Source organism: Pseudonaja textilis, chromosome 10 (genome assembly GCF_049901715.1).
Source record: "Pseudonaja textilis isolate UNSWEBS1 chromosome 10, rPseTex1.2, whole genome shotgun sequence".
NCBI lineage: Eukaryota > Metazoa > Chordata > Lepidosauria > Squamata > Elapidae > Pseudonaja > Pseudonaja textilis.
This window is the reverse complement of record NC_141999.1, coordinates 21,527,594-21,549,396: the sequence shown is the minus strand read 5'-3', so window position 1 is coordinate 21,549,396 and position 21,803 is coordinate 21,527,594. Positions and strand designations below refer to the sequence as shown.

The following is a 21,803-nucleotide window of genomic DNA, read 5'->3' as shown; positions in this document are numbered from 1 at the left end:
GGCACCCATAAAAGCCAAAACTCACTGGCTTTGGAATTTATCCGAGTACCACTTGTTTTTGCTATTGTTTTGCCTTCCTGTATTCACAAGTCTGCAGTATAAATAAAGCTATATTTTTCTTTAAAGAATGGGAAGTATTAAAATGGCAAATAAACAGTGAGAAGAAACATTGCAGTGGTTATTTGTCTTCGTCATTCCACCTTTTCCTTTTAATTGTTTTTCTTTTTGCAGATATCATAAGAATTAATGTTCTACCAGGGAGCACTGTTGTTGAACATCCTAGTCTTATATCTTATTTCTTCCTATAAACATCACAAATATTGTTATCCATTTATGTTTCTGCAACAAGACACTTATGTTATTCCACCAGGTTTATATTTAAAAAATGCTATATGCAGCTACTCCAAATAGCAATAGCACTTAAACTTATACACTGCTTTACAGTGCTTTCTAGCCCTCTCTAAGCGGTTTACAGAGTCAGCCTCTTGCCCCCAACAATTGGGTCCTCATTTTACCCACCTCGGAAAGATGGAAGGCCGAGTCAACCTTGAGCCTGGTGGGATCTGAACTGCCAAATTGTAGGCAGCTGGCCGCAGAAGTAGCTTGCAGTACTGCACTCTGACCACTGCACCACAGAGGCTCATAAATATTGGATATGTGATGACATTTTTCTTTCTTTAGTGGGAACATACACATTACCAGTTAGCACCATCCACAATAAGGCTTTTCTACAAATATGAGATCATTTTTAAATGTTCAAATGTTTCAAAATGTTAATTTGAAATGAATGCAAATATGGTTTACAGATGTGCTTTTTTTTACTCAAATTGAGTGTTTGAAAGCAAACATAAGGAATTAATTGATTGTAAATGTCACCATATGTAATATTTAACCATTGCTTATGAGAGAGATGCTTCTTTTTAAAATAATGGCAATCGGAATTACAAAATAGCATAAAATCTGAGTATTTTCTTGTTTGGAAAATCAAAGGATTTGTTGTTGCTTATTTCATTTATGATATTCTATTCAAGCCAATTTTTGACAACGCAGAGCTTACTTCTCTACTCAAGATTAAATTTATACAATTATTGTTATCTAAGGATAGGAAAATACAGAATCACCATCACATATGTACACATTCTCAGCAAGAGATATCGAGAAAGAATTTTAAAATAACCATTTCCAATGAACAGGAAAATGACAATGAGGCATTTTTAATTCATGGCTTCTCTGGTTTCTCTAGCTGTAAATCAATCACTTTGACATTGCCTATGTCTTGGTAGGTAGCTTGTAAACCCCTGGAGATGTCCTCATACATTGAGCAATCATCCAGATTCAGTCCCTAAAAGGAAAAGACAAAGAGTTCATTATTCTGAAAGTTATGTACTGAGCAACTTAAGGCTAAAATCCTAAGCGATTTTGGATTACTGAGCATGGACTGCAAATACACACAACAATAAAAGTTAACACCAAGTAGAAATTAATATCTTTCCAATTGGAAAAATGCCTTCCACTGATGAATATCAGGAACCCTCTTGTGCCCCCTCCCTCTCAAGCACCATCATAGCTACGCTGTCTGCATTCTTGCACTATAGTTTAGAGTACTGTAGATGATAGTAGAATAGGTCTCCCAACAGAAATCTCTGTTTTCATTGTTACGTATCCCATTGTTTCATCTCCCTTGCTTCTGCAATATACCAATAAATCATTCCATTGACTTACTTCATACAGATTTTCCTCTTCACCAGCTTTCTTCTTGGCCTGCAAGAGGCGCTCATTTTCCCATCTCTTCTGCAAATAAGACAAGAAGAGGCTAGGATTCACTAAAAAGTCAACTAATATTATGCTTTAAGTTCTCTATTTAACTTCAGCTTTGGTGAAATTAGTATTAAATGTTTTAATACTGTTCTTATGTATTGTACTATACACAAATAAAAACATAGTCAATAGAGGATGCTTAAGGGCAAACTAAGTGCCTTACTTTCATGTTTTTTATCCAGTCTATTAGATGTACATCAGAGGTGGTATTCAGCAGGTTCTGACCGGTTCTGGAGAACCAGTAGCAGAAATTTTGAGTAGTTCAGAGAACCGACAAATACCGCCTCTGATTGGAGATTTTTCCCCTGCCACGCCCACCAAGCCACACCCACAGAACCGGTAGTAAAAAAATATTGAATCCCGCCACTGACGTACATGCTCTGAATCCACTTAACCAGGGATTGTCATCTAGCAGTTTAGTTTGCTTCCCCCATCTAGAAAAAGATACTGCCCTAGATTAAATTCTGAAACATTCTGCTCATGTTCCAGAAAGCCTCAAAGACCAGGCTGTGCCCAGGCATGGGGGTCAGGAGAGCAATAGATCCCACATGTTCTGTATGGCTTCTTCAGCCCTATGGATTTTATACCTATATAGATATATTGTTTTTGAACCTTTGTTAGCTGCCCAGAATCATGGTAAGATAGGAAGGTATATAAAAGAATTTAAGTAAATGAATTCAACCAGGAAAAACTTTCGTGTGCAGATAGTAAACCGCAACAGATGTTTGAATAGGCCTTGTCACATAGCTGAGTAAATTCAACTGTTGGATATAATGAAGAGCTTGGATGCAGAGCTTCATGTTGGAATATAAACTGGAAGAATTGTTATAAAATTCATTTCATTCCATATTTACTATAAAGGCAGGATTTATGCTATTGTGGAGCTGTTCTAAGCATACTGTAGGTAGGTCCACTGAATTTCACATAGAAATGGGTACGTAACAAATATTTGACAGTTAATAGGTCATGGATTTAAAACAAAGGATACAGCTTGTTTGTTTATGCTAAGCGTCTGGGCCTAATTTTTCATCCCCCTGATGAAAAAACTGTCTGAGACTCACATATGATGCTTTGCGTTAAATGAAAAAAAAAATAGATATATGCAATACTGGGAATATTCTACTAAAAGCAGGCATCCATATAATTTTATTTTGAAAAACCAGCTATACATTCCTCCTAATGTGTACAACTAACAACTTGCTTAGGTGATAATCTGTGTCACAGGAACTATTACTTAGATTATTGCCAATTGGCTCTGATGTAATGCCCATATTGTGAAAAAAAAGTTGAAAAAAAATTCAAACTATAGTTCCAAGAATAATAATCGCCTAATGATACTTTTGAAACCAGCTGATCTTTCCATTACTCTAAACTGTCTGCTAATGCCTCTGTGAGGAAGCAGGACATTCTTTAACATGGTGATCAAAAGCAGAACAAGATCTGGTGACTGGAAACTATGCACAAACAGATTCAGAATGGGTCATACTATATATGCACGTATGGAAATGATATGTGAAGGGAAAAAACAGCTCACCTTGAACAGCAGAAAAAGGCTAGGACCAATGGCACAGATAAGCAGAAGGAATCCTTCCACAGTGATAATCTTGTTTTTAATGGATTCACTCATATTCAGGAAGGAGACAGGGCGAGGTCCTAGAAGACAGCCAAAAATGGACAATTGATTTGGAAGCCTCATAACATTCCTGGTCTTCCTATTTTACCACCCACTTGGAATTCTCTATTTCAGTATTATCTACGCTGCCAACTCATCTTGCTGTACATCACAGATACGTTTATTAATTCTCAGGGGTCCTTTTGTCAAATAGCAATTTTTGCAAATTGGCAAACACATTGAGAAAAAAAAGACCGTCACGGGTCAATTTTAAATCCCACAGTTGGATTTGCAAATCATTCTTAGCTAGTTTTAATCCTGGTTTAATCCATTAGGTGGGTGACTTATTTCATGCAATTACTGGCCATTTAGTAACTGTTGGGTTTATTTTATCATACAAACCTAGAACGTGGGTTAGTTCAGTAATCAGTGAAAGCGTGTTAATTAAACATAGCCAGCTTATGGGGGTTATTTGCTTGGAACAATCTCCATTTTATTGAGCAGAAGATTATATGCACTGAAGTATGTTTTTAAGTCTCATATATTTCCCAACCAACTAACCAACCCAACCAGGTAGCATTATCTAACTCAAATGTCCATGGAACCATAGAGTTCTTCTGTGCCAAACCAGCTGTCTGGATTTATCCTATGCAGATCTCTCTTCCTCCAACAGGTTTTTACAGACACTTCCTGACCATTTCAAAACTTCAAATTAACATGTGGGGGCTGGAGGTGCATCCTATCACAGACAAACAGCATTTTCAAAAAGGAAATGAAAGTTCCAATTCACAGTGTATTGTGAAGGAGCATATTAAAAAAAAGAAGACTGGCTTAGTGTAATTTCGGGCCGGACAAAAGGACAACACAGCTATGCTGGGATCTAAATTTTGTGGAAGAGCATGCAATAAAAAAGGAACCCTTTAATATCTAGAACTCACCCCAATTCCCATTCTCTGAACTGATTACATTAGCTACTATTATTTCACAAGTACATGTTTCTGTAAAAAAAATTAATTCTAGAGACCTGTAGACACTTTAGAATAGAATAACAGAGTTGGAAGGGACCCTGGAGATCTTCTAGCCCAACCCCCTGCTTAGGCAGGAAACCCTACACCACTTCAGACAAATGGTTATCCAACATCTTTTTAAAAACTTCCAGTATTGGAACATTTACAACTTCTGGAGGCAAGCAGTTCCACTGATCGATTGTTCTAACTGTCAGGAAATGTCTCCTTAGTTCTAAGGTGCTTCTCTCCTTGATGAGTTGCCACCTGTTGCTTCTTGTCCTGCCTTCAGGTGCTTTGGAGAATAGCTTGACTCCCTCTTCTTTGGGGCAGCCCCTGAGATATTGGAACGCTGCTGTTATGTCACCCCAGTCTTTCTTCTCATTAAACTAGACATCCCCAATTCCTGCAACCATTCTTCATATGTTTTAGCCTCCAGCCCCCTAATCCTCTTTGTGGCTCTTCTCTGCACTCTTTCTAGAGTCTCAACATCTTTTTTTACATCGTGGCGACCAAAACTGGATGCAGGATTCCAAGTGTGGCCTTACCGAGGCCTTATAAAGTGGCATTAACACTTCATGTGATCTTGATTCTATCCCTCTGTTTATGCAGCCTAGAACCATGTTGGCTTTTTTGGCAGCTGCTGGACACTCTTGGCTCATATTTAAATGGTTGTCCACCAGGACTCCGAGATCCCTCTCACAATTACTACTGTTGAGCCAAGTGCCACATATACTGTACCTGGGCCTTTGATTTTTCTTGCCTCAATGTAGAACCTGACTTTTTTCACCCTTGAATTTCATTTTGTTAGATAGTTCAAGTGTGTCAAGATCCTTCTGTATCTTAAGCCTATCTTCTGGAGTGTTGGCTATTCCTGCCAGCTTGGTGTCATCTACAAATTTGATGAGTTCCCCATCTATCCCCTTGTCCAAGTAATTGATGAAGATGTTAAAGAGTACCGGACCTAAAACAGACTTCCCTCCATGTAAATGCATTGAGGACTACATGTTGAGTGCGGTTGGTCAGCCAGTTATGAATCCATCTGGGGGTGATGTTGTCTAACCCACATTTTTCTACTTTATTTAGTAATAGGTCATGGTCTACTTTATCAAATGCCTTACTGAAGTCCAAGTAAATTATATTGACAGCATTCCTCAGCATTTTCCTGCCAAGTGATGAGGAATTTGATAAGAAAACCAGAAGCATAGATATTATTAGCTAATTTTAATTACTTGGCAAGTCATCAGCATTGATCCAGTGTTTCTTTCATGCCCACAATAGAAAGCACTACAATAGTTAACAATAATCTGTATTTAGACTGCAAGAATTTGCATAAGGGGAAGAATTTTTCATTCATACACCTTCAGAGAATGATATGATTTCTTTTCCTAACCCTTTTTTTCTTGCAGGATTTCTTGTTTCAGTAGATGAAATCTTCTATTCGCTTTTGGACCTTATCAACCATTACTAACTTGCTTATTAGTTGTATTTTAGCTCTATGCTTTCAATTCTTTCAACAGACTATTTCTACATATTTCCACTATTCTGTTTCTGTTTCCAAAAAATAGAATAAATGGAAGATGTCTTTGCAACTAATTCAACGACTTTTAAAATAATCCCAGAGTTGAAATACTGTAACTCTTTGTGTGTGTGTGTGTGTGTGTGTGTGTGTGTGTGTGTGAGAGAGAGAGAGAGAGAGAGAGAGAGAGACAGAGACAGAGACAGAGACAGAGAGAGCATGCATGCTACCCTCACTCACAATTCAATAGGTGACTCTGAACCAGTCAATCTCTTTTAAGCCAATGTGTCTCACAGAGTTGAAAAACATACCGAATAAAAATACTAAATCTATAAGCACCCTGTACACTTCATAACCTGGAGGATGGAATTGCCTTGAGCTCTTGGAGGAAAGGTGTTATTTAAATCTAATGTTATTTAAATCAGTCCTCAGGACTTCCTGAATACCACTGGCTAACCCAGTCTTCCCCAACCCCTGGTCCATGGACCGGCACTGCTGTTTGAATGCCAGAAATGTAGCCCCATCCACAAGATGCAGGCAACACACCAAACCATGCCCCCTCTGGTCCACGGGAAAACCTGTCTCCATGGAACCAGTCCCTGGTTTCCAAAAGGTTGGGAGGACACAGGGCCAACCTGAACCTGTTTTTTTTATGTTGAGGTCTAACTTAGCTCTCTACCATGTTTTCTCGAAAACAAGACCCTGTCTGATATTTTTGCAACCAAAAAAAGGCACCAGGTCTTATTTTTGGGGGATGTCATCCATGACTAACCTCACTTGTGCGTATCATCTCTGGCCTCCTTTTCGCTGTCAGAGGCCTTCTGGAACTTCTGCAGCTGGCAAGGCTTTCCTGAAGGCCTCTGCAGCCCATAACTGAGCTCTGGATCGATCCTGAGCTTTGTTATCAGCTCCAGAGGCCTTCAGGAAAGTCTTACCAGCCTTGCTGGCTGCAGAAGAAATGGGCCGGCAAGGCAGGTGTCGGGGTATGCGAGGTCTGGCTACCACTGTTTGAAGGTAAGTCGTAGGGCAGCTCCAACCTCCCATCTCCACCCTAGCTTAATTTTTACCCGTCCACTCTGGAGTGAGTGGGATGTTAATTAGGGCTTATTTTGGGTGTAGGGCTTATATTGGGTGCACGTGTAAAAATCAAGCTAGGGCTTACTTTCAGGGTAGGTTGCATTTTGGGGGAAACAGGGTTTAAAAAGTCTATAACACTGAGAAAGGTGGAAGGAAAATAAAAATAAAATGGAACAACTAGTAGCAAGCTGTACATAGTATAAGGGTATTTAGCCAGTATTTAACCGTTCAATCCTTAGCAGTATAAGGTTTATACTCACTCCTGACCCACAGAAATGTTCCACACGATTGGCTATGACCACTGGAAACAACCACAATGCAGTAGTACATCCCAGTGTCGTTCTTTTGGGTTGAATGAAAGGTGAGCTTTGACCAGCCCTGATGGACATTTTCAGAGATGAAGTGGTTTCCAGTATTGGAGATGTCAGAATTACTGCTACAATTTGGGGAGCAAGTTTTTTTCCAGAAAACCACGGCTTCTGGTAGGGCATCAAAATGACACTCCAGAGTGGCAGATTTCCCTTCCAAAATGATTCGAGAAGTATCTACGGGTTTCACCACGGGCAGCTGGGAATGACGCTGCATCACCGGCTGGGAATTCTGACAGGTTGGATCCGTTGGCATAGCCTTGGTTGTTAAAATGTATTCTTTGGGCTTTGCAGGGTTTTGTTCTGTGCTCTTGATCTCCTCGGTTTTCGGAATGATTTCAGTGGTATCATTATTAGTTTGGTTGTCACAAATATAACCTGCAAATAGAAGGAGGAAGGAAAAGTTAACCAAATTTATCTAGCCGCCCATCTCATCAAAGGTGACTCTGAGCATGGATAAAAGAGAAGATATGAAAACAGCTATTATAAATATAAAAAACATTGTAATCAATATCCTAAGATCCCAACATACAAACTATAAGGGAAAATAGAATTTAAAAAATGCCAACAATGGGCCCTCTAGACAGGTTTCTGGTTCCACAGGAGCCTCAGTCCTGATTACATAAAAATATTGGTGTACAAAACAGATTCTCTATTTACATTATCCCTGTTGTGGCCTGCCAACGGCCAACAGAGCTGGAGGCAGACTCGGACAGTGAGGAGGTTGGGAGGAACGTGGGCCAGTCCTGGAGTCTGGAGAAGTGCTCTGCGTCGTAGGCAGAGATAGGGCCAGGGCTGTCCGACAGCTGCCTTCTGAGTTGGAGATCAGTAGGGCAGAAGAATAGCTGCAGCCTGTTCCCAATGTGCACTTGCACAGAGCTGCCAGGAGAAGGAACAAGGGTCGACTCGGGAATAAAGGCACAGATGAATGGTGAATGGCTCCTCCCATAGGGAATAAAGAGGAGCAAAAGGGGAGTGGTGTTTGCAGGAGGCAATTAGTTCATTTAATTAGGGTGAAGATTTGTTCATGACTCCTTGCCAAGTATTTTCGGGCGCAGCAGTTGCGCTTGGAAGCTATCAGCCTGGCAACTCTCCAAGCCTGATAAGGGTTGTAAAGACTGTTGAAAGACTTGTTTGCCGGGACTTTGCTGGATGCGAATAATAGGAATTCACATTAGCCTAATAAAAAGAGGTTTTGTCGGATGAGGGGTCTGTGTCATGCCCCTGTTGGAACTGATTCTGAGGGGGAGGCCGAGCAGCTGACAGGGAGTGGGAGTGTGGCTCCATTGGCTGTGGAAGAAACTGGGGAAGGGCAAAGGCCGACTGGGCAGAGCAGGGGAGAGGTAGAGCGAGGGAGAGGGAATTTGGAGGAAGACCCAGGCCCATCCCCTCTTCATCCTAGGGCATTCAGGGAGGAACGGAGAAGAGAGGAACGTGAGTTGCATGGCTTACGGGGAAGGAAATGGCCCTGATTCCCTTCATTAGCTGCAGCTGGGAACACATTGTTTAAAAAGGGAGGTTGCCCACAGCAAATTTTTGAAAGCAAATCGTGAGTTATCTGGTATTGTCAAGGCTTATCTGGGTTCCTGGCGTCTTCCCAACTGTGTGTGTTTTGCTGGCCTTTCAAGTCTGCAATTCCTTCTCCTGCCCTGTCAAGTTAATTACCGCAGCTTGGTTTGTTTGGATTTTTAGTTACAGTTTGTATGTACTTTGTTTTCGGACTGAATTTCCTCCACTTATAGACTGTTCTTGGGAGAGTTTTTTTCTCCAGCCAAACGTAACCTGAACATTGGGAGCCAAGTTGGAGCTAATAAAGGGACTCTTCTTACTTATGTGTCTGCTTCATGAGTTTGTCAAGCCTAGGTCAGAACAATCCCTGCCTAGAAGGATGGTTTGAACATACACGAGAACATATTACTTTCACAAATGAAGGCAAATATATGTGTCCCAGGATAATATTGCAGGATCCAGTCTGGCTCGGAACCAGAAGTTTCGTCTTCCAAGCTTTCAAATTCATGCTGGAACATCTCTCAGTGATTGGCCCAAACTGGATCCTGCAACATATCATTTTGTTTCTGGGAGAGTGAATGTTGGATGAACTAATTCTAACTTAACTATATACTGTATGCAGTTTCATGTATTAAAGAACGATTAGTTACAAAAATTGGCGGATTTCTCACATACTTAGCCCTAGTTTCTCGAATCAAATAGAGTTGGCTGTGTTTTACCCAATACGGTAAAGCAGAACTAAGGTGTACAAAGTTTATATAAACAGAGGCATAGAATCAAAACCATGTGACGTATTTCCAGTAGTACCGCTTTATAAATCCTTAGTAAGACCACACCTGGAATACTGTATCCAGTTTTGGTCATCACATTACAAAAATGACGATGAGACTTTAGAAAAAGTGCAGAGAAGAGCAACAAAGATGATTAAAGGCTTGGAGACCAAAACATATGAAGGACGGTTGCAGGTACTGGACATGAGTCTAGAGAAAAGAAGGACTAGGGGGGTGACATGATAGCAGTATTTCAGTATTTGAGGGGCTGCCACAAAGAAGAGGAAGGGGTCAATCTATTCTCCAAAGTACCTGAAGGCAGGACAAGAAGCAATGGGAGGAAACTAATCCAGGAGAGACGCAACCTGAAATTAAGGAGAAACTTAACAGTGAGGACAATTAACCAGTGGAACCGCTTGAGTTCAGAGGTTGTGGGTGAATTCATCCCTGGAGGTTTTTAAGAAGAGACTGGACAGTCACTGGTCTGAAATGGTGTGGGAACTGCTGCTTGAGCAGGAGATTGGACGAGAAGACCTCCAAGGTCCCATCCATTTCAGATAACAGATAATCAAAATTGAAGGGGGTGTGGGGGAGAAAGGTCATATTTCCCAATATATCTTGCAATCTTTCCAATAACAAACCCTCCCCAAAGCGCCTTCCCTGCTGGTAAAGCCGCTGAACCACATCTCCATGACTGAATGGCGCCCCTGGTCACATCCCCCAGGGGCTGGTGGTGGTTTTAGTTCCCTTTTCCTGCCTCTGTTGACAGGAAACAGAAGACCACTTTTTATAAGGCGGAAAGTTTATGGCCCACCCTTGCAGGTAGACAGAAAGTCTTGCAGAGTTAGCTGGAACCAGATCTGAGAAGTTTTCCGAGGAACTATAATCTCTAAAAAGTTTGTCCCAAAAGTGCTTTTTTCAGAAGCTTCTTGGATGAGAAGCGAAACACCTTCAAGGAAAAACCAAGAAAGTCCAGTTACTTTTTGAAAAAAAAAAAAAAAACACCTTTTGGGGACAACCGTGACCTGAATGACTGAGAATCTCCATCGATATCTAAAAAGTTAGGACTATAGAGAAGTACAGAGATGGCCCCGAAAAAGGGATTCAGCAACCGTTATACAGAAACGGAGCTTTGCCTGGATAGACAGGAGAGGGTGAGGAAGAAAGTCAAGATTGTTCTGGCTTGATTTTCTTTACTATAAGATAGGAAAGAGAGAGCATCTCTGCAGGCTTTCAAAAAAAATTATCACACCCTCTGGCAATAGAGTCCTAATGGTTCATGTAGTCATCTTTGCCAGAGTTGGCCTATCTTGGGGTGGGACTGACAGGGCTTTAGTGAAAATTAATTAATTATATTTTTATCCTGCCTTTATTACTCGATAAGTAATTAATGGTAGCAAACTTACTCAATCCTCCTTCCTCCTCCTATTTTTCCCACCACAACAAACCTGGTTGCAGTTGAAAGAGAGTGATTGACCCAAAGTCACTCAATCAACTTTCATGCCTAAGGCAGGACTAGAATTCACCATCTCCTGGAAATTGATCCAAAGACATCCAGCCAGGTTTCCTACCTAAGGTTGAACTAGAACTCACTGATTCCTGGTTTCTAGATTAGTATCTTATCCACTATACCAAACTGGCTCTATTGCTTTAGAGCAGTGTCTTTCAACTTCAATAGCTTCAAGATGTGTGGACTTCAATTCCCAAAATTCCCCAGCCAGCTGGAGAATTCTGGGATTTGAAGTCCACACATCTTAAAGTAGCTGAAGACTGTTTTAGAGAAAGTCTTAAGAAAAGAGATTATGGAAATGTCTGAAAGTAGTTTTCATTAACCCAATTGAATGACTGAAGGCTGGGCTATAAGATTAAACATACTTATTCAGGATGCAGTAAACACCCTTTTAAACTCAGTGATGTATTCAATAAATATATACTTTGGATCAATATAGACATCAATTTCCTTTTCCAAAGTTTTAATCAAACAGTCCTAAATTTGCACAGATACTTCGCTTATCTGACATTGAGTCCAAAATCTACTCAATCAGATTCAGTGTGATCATGAGGCCAAATAAGTGAACCCTAAGGAAATGTACTTGTGATATTGAAGGGTGAACAGTGAATGATTTCTTCAATGGGGATTGCATTGAGGATCCTGCGTATTCTTAAAATAATACACATAAAAGCGTGAATAAAAAAAGAAAAAGTGTTCACATTGTATTAAGCCACAGTATGTTTGTTTGTTTTTGACTTAGCATTGTGTGCGGAGGTTAGAGCAAACCATGGCTTATTTTGATAAGAAGTAACTCTAATTCATTTGCTAATTTATTGATGGCACTGTAATTAAGTATGTGCAAATAACAATTCATTATGCATTTTCTTGATGTTCCTGGTTGATTTCAGGACACTATTCAAGACTCTTATCTAAGCAATAGTTGTGCAATATAAAAAGAAGACATAGGAAAGCTACCCCAAAACCTGGCTCAACAAACAATGATTGCTAGTTGAACTCTATTTTGTTTTTACCCTGTTCAGTATGATTTGTTTCAAACCAGGCGTGTATTGTATATATTCAGTAGATATTTTACAGTATCCATTTTATTATGTTGTATTAATTTTAACTTCTATTCTTACCTACTAAGGATACAATTCTCTATCCCAGGCGGGTCTCCAAACTTGGCAACTTTAAGACTTGTGGATTTCAAGACTTGTGGATTTCAAAGATGGCTGGAGAATTCTGGGAGTTGAAGTCCACAAGTCTTAAAGTTGCCAAGTTTGGGGACTTCTGCTCTATCCATTTATATGGGTACAGACACCTATTCTTTAAGATTTATTTTATATAGTTTTGTGAAAACCCAAATAAAATTTTTATTTTTTAAAAAAAAAGATTTATTTTATATAGGCATATATATGGTTCCCTCAGGCTGACCGGGGCATTTTGAGAGTTGAAATTCACACATCTGAAAGCTGGCAAAGTTGAGAAACATTAGAGATACAAAAGATTCAGTCTCGCACTATTTACATACCACAGATTGTTTCCAAAAAAAACAATTTGTGCATCAACAGAGGGATAGCACCTCTTTATAAAGCCTTAGTAAGACCACGCTTAGAATGCTGCGTCCAGTTTTGGTCACCGTATCATAAAAAGATGTTGAAACAGCACAGAAAAACAACAAAGAGGATCAGGGGGCTGGAGGCTAAAACATATGAAGAAGGGTTGCAGGAACTGGGTATGTCTAGTTTAATGAAAAGAAGGACTAGAAGTGACATGATAGCAGTCTTCCAATATCTAAGGGGCTGCCACAAAGAAGAGGGAGTCAAGCTATTCTCCAAAGCACCAGAAGGCAGGACAAGAAGCAACGGATGGAAACTAACCAAGGAGAGAATCAATCCAGAACTAAGGAGAAATTTCCTAACAGCGAGTTCACCTCCAGAAGTTGTGGATGCTCCAATACTGAAGTTTTTAAAGAAGAGATTGTCAACTATTTGTCTGGAATTGTATAGGGTCTCCTGCTTGAGCGGGGGTGGGTGGGTGGGACTAGAAGACCTCCAAGGTGCCTTCCAACTCTGTTATTCTGCTAATTATAGGAAATGTCCTTTTTTTTTTCCCCTTCCAACTTTTTCTCTTTCATTCACTATCAGAACAAGGCTTGCAGCCCTGCCAGTTAAAATTGGCCTGTCCTGAATCTTCTTGGAATGCCTGTTCCAGATTCACACTTCGTAGCCAACCATCAAGAAAAGGCAGGGGTGAAAACACTGGCGCATGGAAAACCCGATTAATAAAGTTTTTTCTAAAAAAAAGAAAGAGAAAACGCTGGCGCATGGAAAACCTGATTTCTAATCCTGTCTTAGTTAGGCTTGGGAGTCTTTCGGCTAATCTCTCTTTTCTCAAGAAGGAAATAACGGCCAACCCACTTCCGAAAAGGTATCCAAGAAAACCGCAGAGACTCATCCATGTCACCATCGGGAATCAAGGTCACAACAGCCTACCCCACCCCCTCCCAAGCTTCTCCCATTTATAAAACCGATGAACTTCTGGGTTTCCTCTTTGAACCTAGAGCAGGGCGGTCAAACTCAAGGCCCAGGGGCCAGATCCAGTCCACAGGGCATTTAGATCTGGCCTACGGGGTCACCCTGCAAAAAAACAAAGGACCGGCCCGCGGTGCTTCTGTCAGCCAAAACGGAGCTCTGTTTTCGCTGGTGGAGGGTTGGCAGGAGGCGGTAGCAGCTGAAAACGGAGCTCGGGAGCCTGTTTTCGTTGGCAGAGCGCTTGGGCACCCCCGACATGAGTGATATCAAGCTGGCAGTGCCCACCCTGGTCATGTCTATCCTGGCTCTCCTGGGGTCAAACACAACCCTGAAGTGTCCCTTAATAAAATTGAGTTTGACACCCCTGATCTAGAGCCATAGGGATGGTGGTAAACAGGTTGGGCAACTGCAACTCTATCTATGCTCTAGGTCCAGGGTCTCCAACCTTGGCAACTTGAAGGCTTGGGGACTTCAACTTCCAGAATTCCTCAGCCTGCTTTGCCAAGGTTGGAGACCCCCGTTCTGTAGGAAGGAATTCTGGGAGTTGAAGTCCACAAGCCTTAAAGTTGCCAAGGTTGGAGACCCCCTGACCTAGAGCATAGTTGCTCAACCTGTTTACCACCATCCCCATGGCTCCTCGGCCTTTAAAGACAAGTGAATACAAAACAAGCCGCTGTCCCTGGAAATCAGGAAGAAAGGGTTTTAACTCCTTAGACTTTGCTACCCATGTTTTCACAGCCACCAGTCCTTAAGTTACAGCCGCTCAGGCTTACCTGAAAGGGCTGCCAGGAGAAGCAGAGACCACAGATGCTGTCGGCCAACTTCCATCCTGTTAAACTATCCTAGAGAGATGATTGTCCACAGCATCTATGCTGCAGTCACTGTTGGACTTCACGCTTGTTTTAGTTGTGCATTTTTTTTTCCTTTTCCTGTTTCAAGTAGATTTCAGGCGATGCGCCTGGGTGCTCCCTTGCTCCACCCAGAGAAGTTGGCCTGTTTTTGGTTTTTGTTTCTGATGCACTGAAGCTTCAATTTGAGGTCAGGTTGACTGTCTTCGGCTTCTGCAGACGGAACATGTGATGACCCAGAGGGGCGTGGCACAAAGGCAACCCAGTCAGATAATCAGTAGGAGTCCCTTTATTAGCTCCAACTTTGCCCCCAATGTCCTGGTTACCTTCTGGGCTGGAGAAAAACTCTCCCAGGAACAGCCTTTGGCTGCAGGGAATCAAGTCCAAAACGTGGTCAACAAAAACTGTAACTTAAAAGTCCAATCAAAGCAAGATGAGGTTATTAGTCCGGCAGGGCAGGAGAAGGAATTTCGGATGTGAAGGAACGGTGGTAATTCAACCCAGTTGGGAGGATGCCAGTAAGGCAGATAACCAAATTGAACACAAGAAAAACTCACGTTTGTTTCCCAGCAGATGCCGCTCTCAGCTTGCATCCCTCTTCTCAGGTGTCCCTAATGAAGGGAATCAGGGCCCTTTCCTCCCCCATAAGCCACACAATCCACGTTGCTCTCTTCTCCATTCCTCCCTGTGTGCCCAAGGATGAAGAGGGGGTGGGCCTGGGTCTTCCTCTGAACTCCCTCTCCCTTGCTCTACCTCTCCCCTGCTCTGCCCAGTCGGCCTTTGCCCTTCCCCAGTTTCTTCCACAGCCAACGGAGCCTCACTCCCGCTCCCTGTCAGCTGTTCGTCTTCCTCCTCTGATTCAGACTCCAACTGGGGCACGACAGGACAGACAGAAGTTTGTCCTTAGGACATTTCACAGCTAAAAGCAAGAATGTCTATTTACAAAGTTCTCTGCCAGCTGTTACCAGCCTGCCAGATGTGAACATACAGGTAGATGTCAATCTACAACTATTCGTTTTGTGATTGTTTGAAGTTACCACATCACTGAAAAAAGTCCTTGCACTTATGACCATTGCAGCATTCCCAAGGCCACATGATCAAAATTCAGGTAACCAGCCTGGATTTATGATGGTTGAAGCATCCCAGGGTCATGTGATCATCATTTGCGATCTTCCCAGCTTCTGATTGTATTTCTGATGCCATAGATGGTGGTGTTAGTGTGGAGTTTATGTTGTGGATTTTTAATGTCGTAAGCTGCCTGGAGTCACTGTGTATCAGTTTGGCTGCTGTATAAATTTGTGTACTTTGTTCTACTTAGAAACAATAATGTTATCAACAACATCTTTTTGACATACAATCATATAACCAATGCTATTCTGATTGTAGCCAAAATAATTATTCTAGTATTGTTTAAGGACATTTTCCTAATAGCAAAATAGGAACAAAATAGAGATATCAAAAACAGGGAAAAGGGGAATATGGGGCTATGTTACTTTACACAACATACTTTACTGCAGAGCGTGTTGTTTGTACAATGAACTCGATTAATTTTAAATTTCCTTAGGGTTTTGGGTGGGGTTTCATGCTACCAATCTAACCCAAATGTTATGTGAATTTAGAGAATAAATTAATTTTCAGTGATCTGATTAAGTCTTAATCAGATCACCGAAAATTAATTTATTCTCTAAATCATTAAGAGGTCATTTGAATGAAGTCTTTCTATTGAATTGAGGAGATGCATCGGTAAAGCAACGCTAACCATTTAAAAACCAATTAATCAAGGTTCTGCTTGTTTTAATTTATTTCCAATCTCTCTTTGCAGAAAATCCCATTTTAAGATGCTCTTACAGATTGCTTTTTTTTAAAAAAAAAATAGCCTGGCACAGTTTGCAGGATTGGCTAAGCTGTTCATGCGTATTTGAAGTGGCAGGACGATGTTCCTTTTTTTTTTCCATTTCTTTTCTAGCAAGTCATACATTTCCTTTACGCGAGCTCTACAGCAAAGGTCTACATCGCTGATTAAAATAATGCAAACTCTGTTCAAGCTAGAAAACTGGATCATTTAACCAACCATATCAAATGAGCCTCCTCCCACTCCAAACCAGCCAAATTGAGCAGGAATTACCGTAAGACCTGCTGTTTTGCATGTAAGGTCAGGAAGGGGCAGAATTAGCAAACATATGCGCAAAGGATCAAACTCTACCCTGATCCTTCCCGAGTTAAACCAGTCACAGAAGAGGACTCTTGCAACTTGAAACGAGGATTTGGTTCGTGCCTACTAAACCAAAAACCATGATTGGGCTTAGCAGGTAGAAGAACAAGGATCTGGTTCACAAGTACTCAGACAAAACCGGAATTATCAGATACTAAGACAAAACTTAGTTAGGGACGCGGAGGCTCAGTGGCTAGGACGCTGAGCTTGTCAATCAGGAAGGTTGGCAGTTCGGTGGTTCGAATCCCTAGCGCCGCATAACAGAGTGAGCTCCTGTCACTTGTCCCAGCTTCTGCCAACCTAGCAGTTCAAAAGCATGTAAAAATGCAAGTAGAAAAATAGGGACCACCGTGTGCCTTTGAAGGCGTTTAGTCATGCTGGCCACATGACCACGGAGACGTCTTTGGACAGCGCTGGCTCTTTGGCTTTGTAACGGAGATGAGCACCAGCGCCCTCTAGAGCTGGAAACGACTAGCACGGATGTGCGAGGGGAACCTTTTCCTTTACCTTAAGACAAAATTACGCATTTGAAATACAGGCAGCTGTTCCATATAAGTTGGATTGACAAAATCAGAAACAAGGAAGGGATCAGCCGCCTAGGGAAACCAAGGGAAATCATCAAAATCATAAAAAAAGCGGAAGTTAGAATATATTGGACACAGGATGCGATGCCCAGAAAAATAGGCCATCCTCCACATAATCCTCCAGGGAAAGATGGAAGGCAAATGAGGTCCAGACAGCAGAAGAATATTGTGGCTTTAAAATCGAAGGGGCTGGTTTTGGACAAAACTCAGCAGCACTTTTTTGTGTAGCTGTTGATCAAAATAGGATCATCAACATGATCGCCAATGTCCAATGGTGGATATGGAAGAAGAAGAAGAAGAAGAAGAAGAAGAAGAAGAAGAAGAAGAAGAAGAAGAAGAAGAAGAAGAAGAAGAAGAAGAAGAAGAAGAAGAAGAAGAAGAAGAAGAAGAAGAAGAAGAAGAAATCGGAGTTATCAGAAGGACGTCATGGCACAAAAGCTGGCAAAAGACATTGACCTGCCAAACAGACATGGCCGAAGATGGCTCCGGCTGGTCCTTCCTCCAATATCTCACTGATTTCCCAATGGAGTGTGCCAAGAGGGAGCCGGGGTTTTCACTTCACTAGCATCCCACAATTGATATTGGTTAGACTAGAACAAGCAATGTTTTTTTTCACACTTGGTAGTTTGAAGATGGGTGGACTTTGACTCCCAGAATTCCAGCCCTCTTAAATCTGCTAAAAATCCAAAAAGTACTAGAGAATGAAATGCAGTTCTAAATCCAAAATGTTGAGACTCGTCTCCCAGAATCCTTGGTCAGCATGCTGGGAATTCTGGGAACGATACTCCCAACCCAAGTAGATAGAGCAAAATAACAGAGTTGGAAGGGACCTTGGAGGTCTTCTAGTCCAACCCCGTTCAAGCAGGAAACCCTACATCATTTCAGACAAATGGTTGTCCAATCTCTCTTCTTTAAAACTTCCAGTGTTGGAGCTCCCGCAACTTCTGAAGGCAAGCAGTGTTTCTTAACCTTGGCAACTTTAAGACGTGTGGACTTCAAATCCCAAAATCTCCCAGCCCCCTGCAACAGGCTGGCTGGAGAATTCTGGGAGTTGAAGTCCACATATCTTAAAGTTGCCAAAGTCAAGAAGCCCAGGTATAGAGTATCTCCATCAGGAGGTTGGGGAACCTCGAAGGATGGTGTAAAATAGGTTACACCAAACTTTAACCTGAGTTTTGAATGCAGCTTTTGATTGAGATAGCTGGAGTTGCTTCCCATGGGTCTCTCTCTCCCTCCCTCTCTCTCTCCCCCACTGTCTCTCTCACTCTGTCTCTTTCTCTCTCCCCCTCTCTCCCTCTTTTTTCTCTCTGTCTCCCTCTCCCTCCCTACCTCTCTCCCTCCCCCTTTCTCTCTCCCTCCCTCCCTCTCCTCTCTCTCCCCCACTGTCTCTCTCACTCTGTCTCTTTCTCTCTCCCCTCTCTCTCCCTCTCTCTTTCCTCTCTCCCCATCTCTTTCTCTCTATCCCCCTCCTCTTTCTCTCTCCCCACTGTCTCTCTCCTGTCTCTTCCTCTCTCCCTCTTTTCCTCTCTCTCTCCCTCTTTGTCTCTCTCCCTCCCTCTCTCTCCCTCCCTCCCCTGTCTCTCTCTCTCTCCCTCCCTCCCTCTTTCTCTCTCCCCCACTGTCTCTCTCACGCTCCCTCTTCCTCTCCCCACTCTCTCCCTCTTTGTCTCTCTCCCTCTCTCTCCCTCCCGTCTCTCTCTCTTTCTCTCTATCCCTCCCCCTCTTTCTCTGTCTCTCTCCCACTCTGTCTTTTCTCTCTCTCCCCCTCCCTCCCTCTTTCTCTCTCTCTCTCTCTCCTCCCTCTGTCTCTTCGTCTCTCCCCTCTCCCCCTTTTCTCTCTCTCTCTCCTCCCTCCCCTCCTCTCTCCTCCCCTCCCCTGTCTCTTTCTCTCTATCCCTCCCTCCCTCTTTCTCTCTCCCCACTGTCTCTCTCACGCTCCCTCTTCCTCTCTCCCACTCTCTCCCTCTTTGTCTCTCTCCCTCTCTCTCCCTCCCCGTCTCTCTCTTTCTCTCTATCCCTCCCTCCCTCTTTCTCTGTCTCTCTCCCACTCTGTCTTTTTCTTTCTCCCCCTCCCTCCTTCTCTCTCTCTCCCTCCCTCCCCCTCCCTTTCCCTCTCTCTCTTTCTCTCTCTCCCTCCCCCTCTTTCTCTTGCCTTTTAGGGCCCCTCCCTCTTCTGTTAAAATATGTTTCCTTGGAAATCAAAGTTCAAGAGTTCTGTCCAGTCAAGCACAAATAATTTTGGAAAGTCCATGTCTATATTTCACCAGCAGAGGTCACTATTGCTACTACTACCTACAGTACTATATTTAAAGTATATTCTGCAAAAAAACCTCATTTGCTTATAAATGTGGAACCAAGCCCTGGCAAAACCTCTTTTTTTTTCTTCTTTTTGCTGCAGCAGTCTATGTTTTCTGCTACTTCTGCATGCTCTTAACCTCTCAACCTTAATTCATCTCCACCGCAGGAGGAAGAAGGCTTTAGCAACATTGCTGTTCAATTACAGAGCGTCCTGGATTTACCCAACATTTCTGTTGCTAAGCGAGACATGGCTTAAGTGCATTCTGCTCCGTTTTACAACCTTCCTTGCCACGGTCCTTGAGGGAATCTCCGCAGCTGTTAGATTTGTGTAGGAAGTTAAAATCCATCCCTCTCCTAGAAAAAAAATGAAATATTTTAGGGAATATTAAAAGGGCAGAATACTTCCCTTTAAAAGGGAGGTAGAAACTCACCCCACACCTTTGTTAATGAGCCATTAAAGCCTGGGCCAGCCTATTTTACATAACGAAGACCTACCTCCTACAGGCAGAGCCATTCAATTGCCCTTCATTGCATCACCCAGCGAGATTCAACCAAACTTAGCACCCAGACAACCTACAAAGCCAGCTTTGACCTCTGACAGCAACCAATCAGGATACTCTTCCTGTGCCCCCGGAAGTTCAAAAACCCAGAGAGGGTATAAAACCCAGGGACTCCCAGCATCCCCCTCCCCTTTTTCTTCGCCCAAGAGCTCCAAGGCATGTGGTCCTGTCCACCGTTAAACCAACTTTCCAAACAGCCTTCATGTACCTGGAACTGAACCCAGAAGGATAACTCTTCCTACGTTAGTAACACAGTTGTGATAGTGAATCTGGGCTTCCTCCCTTGACTTTTTGCTTGACCAGAAGGTCACGAAAGGAGTCATAAACAGGAGGCCTTGCCAAGTGTCTGAATGTTGATCACGCGACCCTGGGGATGGATGCTGCAACGGTCTTAAAGTGTGAAAACGGTCCTAAGTCCCTTTTTTTCAGTGCCGTTGTAACTTCGCTCACTAAGTGAACTGGTGTAAGCAGAGGGGTGGGCTTCCAAAAATGTCAGCAATGGGTTCTCTGCTGGGTGGGCGTGGCCTAATTGGCCTCCTGCACCACGGCGGGGGGGGGGCTTTTCTGCTCTCCCCGGACCTCCAGGAAGGCGAAAATGGCCTCCCTGGGCTCCGGAAGCTGTTAGGAAGCCGGAAACAGCCCCATTTCTGGCCTTCCCGAACTTTTTCACCCTCCCCGAGCCTTCATGCAGGCCCTCCACTTCTCTGCATCCCAAACAGGCCACGTGGGGACTCCTGGTTGTAAAGTCAAGGATTACCTGTTCCTGCTTTCCTTCTTACTCGCTTTCCTTCTCCTTCCCACATCATCCAAGGGCAGGCTGAAGGTCTGGGAACGTGGCTTTATCGCCGCTCTCTTGGAGGGAAGTCAAATGTCTGGCAGGAACAAAGATACGCGACAAGAACCATAAAGGTCATCAGGCCGATATTTGTTTATTCAAAGATAGGGTGGCAGCACGCCCACCTGGCACTGAGGAACAGCCTCCAGGTAGAAATTTTCCCCCTGTAGGCCACCTGCACCCAGATAAGAGAGAGAGAGGGATGAATGTTTGCTTTATTGGCAAAATATAGGTAGTTCTCCTGGGGATTGGCCCAAAGTCATCCGGCTGATTTTCATGGCGAAGGCAGGCCTTGAACTCGCGGTCTCTTGCTTTCTAGCTTGGTGCCCGAACCACTACCAAACGGGCTCTCGGGATTCCTTCTAAAGTCAGTGAATTCCGCCTATTATTACAGACCTTCTGAGGAATTAAAGTTTTCCTCTCAACTTCAATTCAAAGTGTATCAGGAAATACGCAATCCAAATGTGCCAGAGTTACTTTGATTTAGCCATAAGCACTTAGACTTATATGCTACTTTATAGTGCTTTTCAAGCCCGGTCTAAGCAGTTTACAGAGTCAGCCTCTTGACCCCAACAATCTGGGTCCTCATTTGACCCACCTCGGAAGGAGAGAAGGCTGAGTTAACCTTGAGCTGGTCTGGATCAAACTGCTGGCAGATGGCAGAATTAGCCTGCAATACTGCATTCTAAGCACTGCTCCACTATGGCTTCTTTCCTTCCTTCTCATTTCCATTACTTCCTTCTCATCTTCCTTCGTTCCTTCC

The 21,803-nt window shown here is 42.8% G+C and overlaps 1 protein-coding gene across 5 annotated transcripts; it reads right to left on the bottom strand.

Moving 5' to 3' along the window:
* Positions 1-799: 799 nt before the first annotated feature.
* Positions 800-21,146, bottom strand: CD79A (CD79a molecule). Of its 5 annotated transcripts, none has more exons than XM_087940130.1 (6): positions 20,963-21,146; positions 19,867-19,999; positions 7,291-7,776; positions 3,353-3,471; positions 1,723-1,791; positions 800-1,342 (listed from the first exon to the last, which is right to left on the bottom strand). In XM_087940130.1, exons 2-6 carry the CDS (start codon positions 19,892-19,894, stop codon positions 1,220-1,222), a joined length of 825 nt encoding a protein of 274 aa, XP_087796256.1. In that variant the 5' UTR covers positions 19,895-19,999; positions 20,963-21,146; the 3' UTR covers positions 800-1,219. The 5 variants fall into 5 exon arrangements, with proteins under 5 accessions (XP_087796256.1, XP_087796253.1, XP_087796255.1 ...); XM_087940127.1 differs by having other exon boundaries at positions 19,926-19,999; positions 20,963-21,090; XM_087940129.1 differs by lacking the exon at positions 19,867-19,999 and having other exon boundaries at positions 20,963-21,110.
* Positions 21,147-21,803: the final 657 nt, after the last annotated feature.

Excerpts from the sequence above, each read along its gene's own strand:
- CD79A (XM_087940127.1), bottom strand. The coding sequence starts at position 19,992 with ATGGATTTTAACTTCCTACACAAATCTAACAGCTGCGGAGATTCCCTC. Across the intron at positions 7,777-19,925 it reads CAAGGACCGTGGCAAGGAAG|GTTATATTTGTGACAACCAA; the intron begins GTTGTAAAACGG and ends TTCTATTTGCAG. Across the intron at positions 1,792-3,352 it reads GCCTTTTTCTGCTGTTCAAG|AAGAGATGGGAAAATGAGCG; the intron begins GTGAGCTGTTTT and ends TCTTATTTGCAG.